Consider the following 12,084-nt stretch of genomic DNA (forward strand, 5'->3'; position numbering starts at 1 on the left):
ATATGTGTTACTATCATGATTGTCAGCTTAAGCTTTTTCAAATACAGCGTATTTTTTTGCTTAAAATTGAAATTATAATTCCATTTTTATACCACTGGGAGAAACCAAAATGGAAGGGATTAAAAGTTGGCAGGTATGCATATAAAAGTATGATAATCATTTGATGATACTTTTAAGCCCGTTTAACCCTTTCGCACCGGACGGGACATGTGCTGTCCCAGTCCATGGGTGAAAGCTCTTATATAGCAAGACGGAAAAGAGAAAAACCTGGTACGTAAAACATTTCATTCCAGCATTTTTTTCGAAAAAAATGAAATATCTGTAACTATCAAGATTTCTTTTATAATTCTGGCATATATATAAAACTGCTTCTTTTCCAAGATAAAGTAGATATTGCTGAAAAATTTAAAAAAAGAATAAGTAAGCTCCTCCCCAAAACTAGCTATAACTGAAATAGTTTTACTACCAGCCTTTCCTCTTTTCCGTCTCGCTTTCACCCCTGCTGATTTTTCGCCGTATTGAACGGGTTAAACTGGAAAATATATTTCTGCGTATGACTGTATTTCAATTTTTATTTTACTACCACTTGAAGAAATCATCCTCGAATAAATTTAAAGTTGGCAGCTTCACGGCTTCTGGTAAATTAAATGTCCAAATCCAAGTAAATACGGATTATAGCTAAAGTTTAATTCTTCTGAATAGAAGAAAGAAATGAGTTAAGGGTATTTTCGAGTTAGAGGCATAAATGAGTTAAGGATATTAAGAGTTAGTAAATGATATCATCGATATAATATTTGGTTATTGCTTCAATAATTTAATTTAAAATAAATTTGTATAAACGAAGAATTTGATTACACAGATAATATAATTCAAAATCTAATGGGGGCGTTTTAAAAAGCTGGTAAAATTAAAAAATTCAAGACAAAATCAATTATTTAAAAATGCTTTTGACTTATTTCAGTGCTTCTAAGTTAAAATATCTTTAAAGGTTGCTAAAATAAGATTCTGTTTTTATTTCTCAAATATCTTTTTAAATTTATTACGATACATTCAAACTTTTTTTTCTTCATCCAAATCATAATTATTCCCAACTGCAACCAATGCATTTATTAAGTACTTATGAAACACCCATTTACTTGAAGTGCTTAAATTCAATATAAAATCGAGATTTTATGTACTCAAAAACGTTTCTTTGTGATCTTCTAAAGTAAAAACTTGTTAGGACTAAAAAAGAAATCATATAATCGAGCATTAATACCACACATATCTAGCGTCACACAACTCATTTCGTTGCCTGCAAAACGTCCATCGTTAGCCATAAATATCTCCCCAGCGTGGATTCCAAGTCAGCACATAATAGCGTTTTTCTTTCTTTCTAAACCACAAGAACATCAACTTAGCCTGGAGCTATGGTTCTATTGGACCCGTGCGGAAAGCCTAATTAAATAACATCGGTTAAGGGAAGTTACAGAAAAGCCAATTAATTTCCGTGAAGGTACCATAGACAAAGAATTTAACGGGACTGCTTACAATAAAATTCACTCTTCTACAGAAGGTACTAATAGGAGCGATAAATATTGATTAAGTTGGTGTTCATAATTAAGTTGCTTATATTAGAAAAAAAATAGATTATTTGGTAGGTTGTTTTGTTTAGTTCCATAGAAAAAATCTCACGATAATGAAGAATAATATGATGGAATAATAGGAAATACATTGATAGAAGAGAATCATTTATCCACCAAGGTGTTTTGATAAAGCTTATTCAACAAATTAATTTATGATGTGGATGTTGTTGAGTTTCATCAATCGATATATAAATAAATTGAGTTTTATTCGTTTCTATGGAATGGAATCAGAAGTTAAGACAGTTTTTGATTCGTAATGTTTCAAAGCGTTATGAATGTAAAAAAATGCATTCTTCCATCAAAATTTGTAGTTGTTTAAATGTATAAAAATAGTGACTTCTTAAATAAATAAAAAAAAAATTATACATTTAAAAAAATAATGCAATCTATCGAACCATAAATTTTCTTAAAAGTTCATATAAAGCAGGCTTTTTTTTCTGTATATCAGTGATAATACAGGGAAGTCATTTTCGAAAAAAAATAAAAATTGGTGGAAATTAAAACAAAATAATTAATCAGAAGTATTTGTTAATTAAATATCTGCGTCACAACTGGCGAACTGAATTCTTAAAAATAACATAACAGCTTATGAAATTTACGATAAGCCATTACATATTTATCACCACTTTTTTTAAATTTTCCCAGACTGATACCACCCTGCAATCGCATCCTATTTAGAAATAATTGTAATATTTTGTCCTGTTTTTCGAAATTAAACTCTTTTAGTGATAACTTTTAATATTTCTTTAATTTAAAAAAGTATGTTTGATCTTTTTAATTCATGAATGTATAAATTTATCTTTATATGATTTGGACCACCTCTACGTCCATTTATAAATTAATCATACCTATAAGAGTACAAAGCGCAAAAAAAAACCCGACCACTCTGAATGACTTTTGATTTAATAATCGGACCCTCGCGTTCTAGGACTCAATTTTAATGGTTCGAGAGGGTGACCTTAAATATCCTTATTATTAAGTGCAGACGATATTTTAAATTATGAAATCAGACAGAAAACGAACTTTCTCTGAATATACACATCTTTTTTTGACGGATTCTGTTTTCTAACCCCCATGGGTAGCCGCAATCTGGGATGGAGAGCGCCTCCAAAGTCTGAACCCTTTAATGTAAATTTACTTTTTGCGTATTTCGTTACATCTCGAGAACTTATTAAGAGAGTCGAAAATTCATTACGCAATTATAAAATTATCCAAAGGTATAAAATAACTTTGAATAAAACTTTTTTTTCAAAAATTAATTTTTAGTAAATATTTATTGCTTTTATTATTATATTTAAAAAAGATTAAAAAAAATTTAATAGTAAGGTATGCAATTTTTTGCATCATTTTAAAGAATATAATTTTACGTTGCAAAATACAAAATTTGAGCAAAATCGGTTGAATAATTCCTGAGAAATTAAATTCCAAAGAAGCTAGATATTTAAAAATTTGATTTCTCAAGAAATATTTGGCTGATTATGCTCAAAATGTGCATTTTGCCATGCAAAATTATATTCTTTAAAATGATGCAAAAATATTTATTCTCTGCAATCCAAAATATATACGACCACTGTTAAATAAAATAATAATAAATAATAAATATTTACTAAAAGTTACTTTTTATATGTAATTACCTTCGGATAGTTGAATTTTATAATTGTGTGCAAATAATTTTTAATTAGCTTAAAAAGTTTTCGAGAAATAGTAAAATGCGTAAAAAGTGAAGTTAACATTAAGGGGACCAAATTTTGTAGCACTCACTTGTTTAAACTATTGGAACCATATTTCCCAGATAGCGGCTACCCCCTATATTTTGGGGGTTCGAAATTCGAGTCTATCGAAAAAAAGGCATCATTTACTCGGAGAAAGTGCGCATTTGTGTCTGAATTCGTAACTTAAAATATCGTCTTCACTTATTTATTAGCATATTTGAGGTCCCCCCTCAAACCATTAAGATTGAGTCCTAAAACGTGAAAATCAAAATTCATACTGTGTGATCCGTTTTTTATTCTTTGTGAGCATTGTACATCATTGATATGTTGCATGCTTACAAAATTTTCCGGATTTTTTCGGAAAAATTTATTATTATGTCTAACTGCGTGGCAAAATGCTTGCATTCTTATTTTAACTAATTTGATTAAAAAATTTTAATTACCACTACATTTAAATAGTTAAAGCATACGTGAAGAAGACCTTACCAGTATTTGATTTTCCTTTAAGTGATCGCAAGAAATGAATTAAATATATGCATACTATATTACTTATCTTATTTAACGACCACTGAGCTAAAAACTTTTTTGAAAATTTGAAGATCTTTATTTTTGTATTTAATGTGGTAGAAGCATTTCACATTTATTCTTGATTACCGTTTCGATTAATTTTATTTGATGTATTTTTAACTGCCACTATATTTAAATAGTTTAAGCGCACATAATTAGAACCAGCTCGTTATCTTAAGGTGATGTAAGTGATGGGAAAGTTGATTTAAGTATCTGCATATAATATCACCTCAATATTTATTTCACTATCACTGGAAAAATGCTTTTTTGAAGCGAGCAAACGTCGGCAGATATTTTTGCTTACGATTGTAATTCCTGCCAAATTGATTGTAGAAAATAAAATAAAAATTAATAAAATAAATTTAAAAAAATGAAGGATCAATTTTAATCACTTTTGTACTATTGAAGTATATAGTTATAGGTGGGTCTGAGATTGCATTACAATGTCAGACCCCCCTAGTTTTCCGTCTTTAGTCACAATTTTGTCTCTGTTATTGAAAGTGATAGCAAATATTATATATGATTGAACTTATGAATTAAGCTGATACTGAATATTCTCAGCTGTTACTCTACTGAGCTAAAATAAGTTAATGATTAAATAACTTAATAACTTAACGTACGTAACTTACCTTTCTTCGCCAGGTTGCCTCTGTTTTTATAAAAGGGTGTGCAATCGCAATTTAGTTCAAATAGTTTAGTCAAGAGAGCGATTGGGCCCTTAATATTTAATGCAGTCTCTCATATCTCTTAAACATTGCAAAAAAATGCTTTTTACGTATGATAGTACACGATTTTTCTATGTAAATAACGATTTTAAATGTTTTTTTAAATATTTTTTATTATGTTAATTAAAGGTGGATGGAAAAATTAAATAGTAAAGTATTTAAATCCTTATATAATCTTGAACTTATAATATTATGGGATAATTGTAAACAATCTTGGGCAGAAACTTTCAACTGCGCTGTTTTCAATGAAAACATTTGGCTCATATATTGCGGTCCAGAAAGATGATGGACCGGATCTATTATGAATGGGCTCAGCCAGAGTCACAATGGATCAAGGGAGACAACCACAATAAGAGCACTCGCCTATCAATCTGGTCGAATCCCAGTAATGTCTGGTTGATTTGAATTCTGCTCTCAGCTCGCACCGACTAAAGAGCTGACATAAAATACCCTATAGTTATAGATGGATCATGGGATAGTATACCTTTGCCATCGGGCTTACCGTAGGATGTTTCCTTAGTTTTCCGAATGTGAGTGAATTTTCGTCAAAAAGTCCTCCACAAAAATCCCGCTGCTTGACCGAGGAGTTCTCTTGTCTTCTAGATCGCGTTTAAAATAACAAGGTAATGAATTTGAGCATTGATAGTCGCAAACCTAAAAATGACTTGGTAGTTCAATGCAGGTTATAAAATAAATTAAAATAAAACCAGTTTGTTCATGTGTGCCGAAGAAATTATTATTCCATATTTAAGCGTGGTTTAATTTCATCTTGAACAAGAGTGCGGCAATTAAGTTTTGGTTATAAGGTCGATTAACACTTAAGTTTGGTACGTCACAGTAAAATACTCACACGCTGTCTATTGGACGGAAATAAATTAAAATAACTAAATACCTGCCTTTATGAAATACTTACGTCAACATATACACCTAGTAACTCATAGTTTTGACCAGCTGGCATGTCACTTGGCAAAAAGCGGAAGAATTCTACATTGTTTTTGTACCATTTCACTGAATATAGTTCATCTTCACCTAATTCATATTGACATTTTAACCATGTCGATTCTCCACTGTGAAGAGCACCTGGTATGTCTAACTGGACAAATCTTAGACCCATGGATAAACCTGCAAAAAAATAGGATCATTTGAAATGAACTACAAAATGAGAGCTCATTTTCACACAATAAATAAAGCAATTATATAATTAATTAATTTTATGCGTAATAATTAATTGCAGAATAAATAAAATATTATCTTGATCAAGTCAAAAGGAAATTTGCCTCAAACAAACTGGAAAGGATATTTAAAAGATTAGTGTAGCATCAAAACAAGAACAATCGACTTTGTTAGAATGGTATTTTGTCTCTTTTTTACTTTTTAAATTCCCTAATCGATTCCTAAATTTCTCCCTTAAGAGGTCCCTTTCTCCTCGACAGAACTCAACTATCGGAGAGGAGGAGATGGGGTGAGAAAATTCCATGCACGTTTTTTGCTTAATTTTGATCTAACTGATGGTGGAATTTTACTCTATTCAGCAGTATCTTTCAATACATGGCCTTTACCAAATCAGAATTTGAGCGGTATTTTAGATTCTCTTTTAATTTTTCCTGACAATATTTTAGCAACACAGATATCAATCAGCAGCTTTTGAAGGTAGTTAAATTAGTATGTATTTAATTGCTTTTAGACTTTTTTTTTTCAATTTGTGTTAAATGATTTTTTAAGCCTCATACAAATTTCATTTTGCAAGCTGTTATAAAAGTAAATTTTAAAAAATCTTAAAAACGGCCCAGCGTTTAGTTTTAAATTACTAACGCGAAATGACTTTTTATGTAATTTTATTGTCTTAGAGTTAAAAACGAAAATCCCATATAATTATCAAGCTCCATTTCTCCTAATTTAATAAGGCAACCCTTTAACTTTCAACCTTTTTTTATTAAAAAAAATTGTGCTGTCCAATAAATACTGTATCATCAAAGGTTTGTTAAGCCCATAAAATATAAAGTGAATAAAAATCAAAACTTTAACAGAAATCCAAGATGACAAGATTAGAGGCATCATTAATATATGTATATAAAAACAGCTTCCTCTCATTTCTTCGTAATTTTGTAGTGTTTATTTTTTATTGATATTTTTTTTTTACCTTAACGGAGCGCAACAAACCTCAATGTTAAAAATTGTGGTAGAGTACAAATAAATTTTTAAAAAATCATGCTTTTAGTATAATGCATGACACTAGTTAACAAGACACTAAGTGATGTAAAAATTATCTTTAGATAAAGAGCCGTTGAAAAAATTACAGAAAACGGAGCAGACAGAAAATATGAGAAGTCTGGAAGCAGCTGGAATAATTATTCAATACAAAAGAAAATGACTCCATAATGTAACGTGGGGGAGTGTCGGGTACCCCCGCCCACTGTCAATTTCATATGTATAGAATATTTTTTCAAGTCAATGGGCCATCGGACATTTATTGTTATATTAAAAAAAGATTATTTTCAAAGTTTCAAGTATTTATGCAGCTGGTAACATGGTAAACAGTAGTTTAGAAAATATGTTGAATACAGTAGTCATGAAATTAAGAAAAATTAGTTGAATGTTCGGATTAAACTTCATTTTAATACTAAAAAAATAATTTTTTCTATACATATAGCATTAAAGTATGTAGTACTAAGTTTAATTTGCACAAAGAAAGAAGTTTATATGTGAAAAATTGTTCGAGTAATTACAAATTTACAAAAAAATTGGATTTCGGGTAGCCCAGCTCGCATGAATGTCGGGTATCACAGCCCAATTTTATTTCGTCGATAAATGTACGGTTGCAAAGATTATTATTTTATTGCTTCAAATTTGAATGTTATATGCATTTTTAACAACAAATATATGTTTTAATATTATATGAAACATAAATTTATATATTTAAAAATGAAAAATTAAATATTTTTAAAATGTAATTGATATATCCAAATTAAATTTAATATCAAGAAATCATAAATATTATGATAAGCTATTTGCTTACTTATTTATTTTCACTTATTTGTGAACGAATCAATCTACAGAAGCATTTGAATGCAATCAAAATACAAAGTGAATTTGTAATTTTATAAGAAGTATTTTATATTAAGTTTATAAGAAGAGATCAACCAAATAAGTTTATATTGAAAAACAACTATTGTTATTAATTATTGTTACTTAAATTAAATTATTTTCGTTAAATATTTAATATAAATAGGTATTAATATTATAATATATTAATATACATTAATAATAATAAAAAGTATGACATTTGTTGTTATTAAATGATAGAATTCACTAAAAGTATATAAATATATAATAAATAAAATAATTTTGTGATACAGATGATAAATGAGGTTTATCTATTGTCAATACATTGGTCATTTTCATTTACACCTGAAAAAACAGTCAAAAAGCATAATTTTTGTAACTGGGCGGGGCTACCCGACACATTTTCAAAAGAGCTGAAAAACACGTTTTTTTTTAAATTTATATTTTTTTAAGTTAAACTATTCTTTCTTTGGTTTATTCTTTTTGCATTATTCAATTAGATGTTAAAGCAATAGAAACATGCAAAATTGATCATTACTCAATATTGATATTGATTATATTGATATTGATTATTACTCAATATTATACAGAAATATAAACAATACTACTTAAGTGAGCGGGGCTACCCGACTCTCCCCTATATAGTGATGTTTTTACGAATGATCCAAATTAAAATAATTTGACTGAAAGTTTTCGCAAATCAAACAACGAGGTACCTGCTTAAGAATGAGGGCTTAAATGAAACTCCCAAACAATTGAGAACAGAAGTCATTGATTATTCAGTGATCAGCCAAAGTCATGAATGGAACGGAATTAGAAAATTGCTTGAATTTGAGTTTAGATCAGTTGAACTCTTGATGTCAAAAGCGCAATGAAGCGAAATAAGAAACTTAAGTCCAGGGGAATTTTAAGAAGAGGTAACTAGGCCTGAGTAAACTTCAGTAATAGTAAGATTCAATTGACTTTCGAAACTAATAATGATGATAATGATAATTTCGAATAATAATAATGATAATAACGGTTCCTACATAGTAGAGTGAGCTTTTAAAACAGTCAAGTAAGAAAAAAGTTAAATTTTACTCTGAAATCTGCAAGCAAAGAAGAAAAGACTGCTTCTTTGAAAACAAATAAGCAATCTCATCTGGGTTAATTAAAAAGCTTAGAACCGGGTTATTTTTAATAAGAGAGCAGTGTAACAAATTTGTTGAACGAGAAAAAGTAGATAAAAACTTTTTGACCTTGATTTTATACATTTTTGATATAGCAGAAAATAGAATGTATAAAATGAAAAAATTTTACTATATTTTGAATTCTTTGGTTTAATATTTTTAGCATTATTTGTTACTAGTTCTTAAAGAAAATCTAAACATTTCTGAAGTTAAAATTGTATCTTTTTCCCTTTTAATAAGTCTAAAAAATTATAAATAAATATTTGATGCATTTTTGCAATTTCATGACGGGAAATTAAAATAATACGAAGTTTTTTTCAAAAAACATTCGTAGTTATCCTTTAGAGTTTTTAAAACACATTATTAAAATGATCACGCAGAGGACAAAAAATTTACTAATTTCAGAATAACTTGATGCTTGAAACGGTGAAAACAATTAAAAAGTTAGACTTCAGAAACATTTTTTAAAATAATAAATATAGCTCTAACAGTAAAAAATTTCGCATTCCAAATAGCATGCAACATTTGAAAATAAAACACATTATTTCCTAATAAAAATAACCTTATGAAAAATGAAAAAATAAATCTGCTGTGTTTCTAAATTTTGATTCTTGAAAAATTTTCTTTAATATTCAAAAATGTGGAGTTGCTAATATAGATATTTTTTATATTTTTAATTGCAGTACCTGTAAATTCCAAATCATCGCCACCTGAAAATATATTAGAACAATAAGAGCAATATTTGATAGCCGAGAAATACACTGCAAAAAATGGATACTCGGTTATCACAAAACTTTCTCCATTTTTGACGAAACCGCTTCCTGGTAAATGCTCCGAGAAAAAAATTCGTCAAAGGAACGAAATGACTATCGTCACTTCGAGGAAACGAATGCTGTTAAAATTAAAGAAATATTTCACTTCTTCGAGGAAACGAATTTTGTTAAAATTAAAGAAATATTTCACTTCTTCAAGGAAACGAATTTTGTTAAAATTAACGAAATATTTCACTTCTTCGAGGAAACGAATCTTGTTAAAATTAAAGAAATATTTCACTTCTTCGAGGAAACGAATTTTGTTAAAATTAAAGAAATATTTCACTTCTTCGAGGAAACGAATTTTGTTAAAATTAAAGAAATATTTCGTCTTTCTGATTAGTTTTTTTCCAAAAATAAATAAATTATGTATGTAACGATGTAAATGTATGTAACGTTCTCTGTATTCACTTTAACGTGGGCCCCATGCAGACAGCGCTACACAACAAGGACAGATAGATAAATTGCACCCATACCAAAAGAGGGATTCGAACTCCAGTGCTTCCTGGTACAAGGCCAACTTCTTGACTACAATGCGTCAGTTTACTTCAGATCCTCTAGTCTATATTCTAGTTTCGTCATTCTATTTAGCAATCTCCCACAGTGCACTACGAAGAGGTTTCGAATTTGGGAAACATTTTCGTCATACACTTGAGAGTTCGCGTTTCGTTACAAATCACGTGATTTCGTTACGAAATGATTCTCAAAATTCACGAAATACTGCTCAAGGATTGCTGTATCGTCAAAAGTGAGAGTTTTATTTCAGAGAGTATGTTTTACTGGTGCTTCTAAAGTAATACTATTTATACATGATTTTTTACGTATATACCAGTATTTGAATAGCGATTATTTTCGATTTTTTATTTGCGATGTTATTCAGCTGTAATAAATTTTGTCCACATCTTAAATAACATAATGTTTAAATATATATAAAAAATTTATATAATATTTTAATATATAATATTTTGATATAAATTTTAATAATTTAAATATATTTTAGGAATGAAATTGTATTTTATAAGATTCATCTAAGGTGAAAATGTTTTATCTAATAAAATGAAGAATCTTTCTTCCAAAAGAAAAGCACTTGAGGGTAGTTTATTTTTCCTTCAAAAGTAGAAAATGGTTTTAAAATGACTTTAATTTGTGCAAGCATGACTGAAGAGTGCGGAAAAAGTTTTTAAATCCTCTTGGCGGAATTGTACCATGCACTATCAAACTCAGAAAATTTTGAAAGTCGGGGATTTTATTGCTGAGCTAGCGGTTATTAAACAGGGGATTTTGTACCCAGACTGTGCCGGTCGGTTCGGTTTGCATCAGGCTGAAAGTCTAATTACTTTCGTAATTATTTAGAACGTTGCTCAGCACGTCGTCTAACACTGTACTTAAGAGTTATGGGACGACAATTGATTTTGACAAGGGAGCAGTTACAAATTACGGTTTTTGACATTCTTTTTTTTTCAGCGAAAGCTTTTATTTTTTGAAAAAGCATTCAGCATAGTATAAAAGCTTTTAAAAGCTCTTTTTTCTTCTTTAAAGCTTAATTAGTGGTGTGTCTAACGTCAAAATTTCTAATAATGTGTTCTCATGTAATATAAAATAGAAAGCAGCAGTAGTGCGTAGCTGTCAACTTGTGAGGTCGTCGAAGAAAATGTTTCTTAGTTGTAGCATTTATGTTAAAACGTGGTTTATAAAAATTGAAAATTATTACTTGGTTTATAAAAATTCAAAGATTATTAGTTTATTAAAATTGAAAATTATTGCTTGGTTTATAAAAATTCAACAAATTATTGGTTTATAAAAATCGAAAATTATTGCTTGGTTTATAAAAATTCAAAAAATTGAAAATTATTGCTTGGCTTATAAAAGTTCAAAAAATTATTGGTTTATAAAAATTGAAAATTATTGCTTGGTTTATAAAAATTCAGAAAAATATTGGTTTATAGAAATTTAAAATTATTGCTTGGTTTATAAAAATTCAAAAAATTATAGTTTTATAAAAGTTCAAAATTATTGCTTCTATTTTGTTACTTTACTATCACCTTGTAAAACTATTTCCCAGTATCGTACAATTTGGTATATATTTTATTGCTGGATACCTATTGGATCAAAAATAATTTAAGTTCCTCTCCTTGTCATCAACGTTGTTTTTGAGCGTGATTATATATTTAATATCTTGAAATACTATGAGAATTTAATTCTGGCTCAATATGAAGGGGGAAAAATACAAGTAGCTTCAATATGAAAAGAAATGTAATGTATTTCAAATTTGTTATTTTTTGTCCATTCTTGTTTAATGTATTTAAACCATACATCCGTTGAAGTGTGATAGAAACCAAATTTAATTTTTTCACTTGCAATTGCAACGAACTAACCTAACTGTTAGTTTCTATGGCGTTAAAAAAGATTTA

The 12,084-nt window shown here is 28.7% G+C and overlaps 1 protein-coding gene across 1 annotated transcript in view; it reads right to left on the reverse strand.

The window, feature by feature from the left end:
- LOC122269382 (uncharacterized) overlaps positions 1 to 12,084 on the reverse strand; it is a 382,923-nt gene that overhangs the window by 95,383 nt on the left and 275,456 nt on the right. Inside the window, exon 2 of the mRNA XM_071188215.1 lies at positions 5,543 to 5,751. Within this exon, the coding sequence (XP_071044316.1) occupies positions 5,543 to 5,751 (209 nt within the window). The remainder of the gene's footprint in view (positions 1 to 5,542; positions 5,752 to 12,084) is intronic.

This window comes from Parasteatoda tepidariorum, chromosome X2 (assembly GCF_043381705.1).
Source record: "Parasteatoda tepidariorum isolate YZ-2023 chromosome X2, CAS_Ptep_4.0, whole genome shotgun sequence".
Classification (NCBI taxonomy): domain Eukaryota; kingdom Metazoa; phylum Arthropoda; class Arachnida; order Araneae; family Theridiidae; genus Parasteatoda; species Parasteatoda tepidariorum.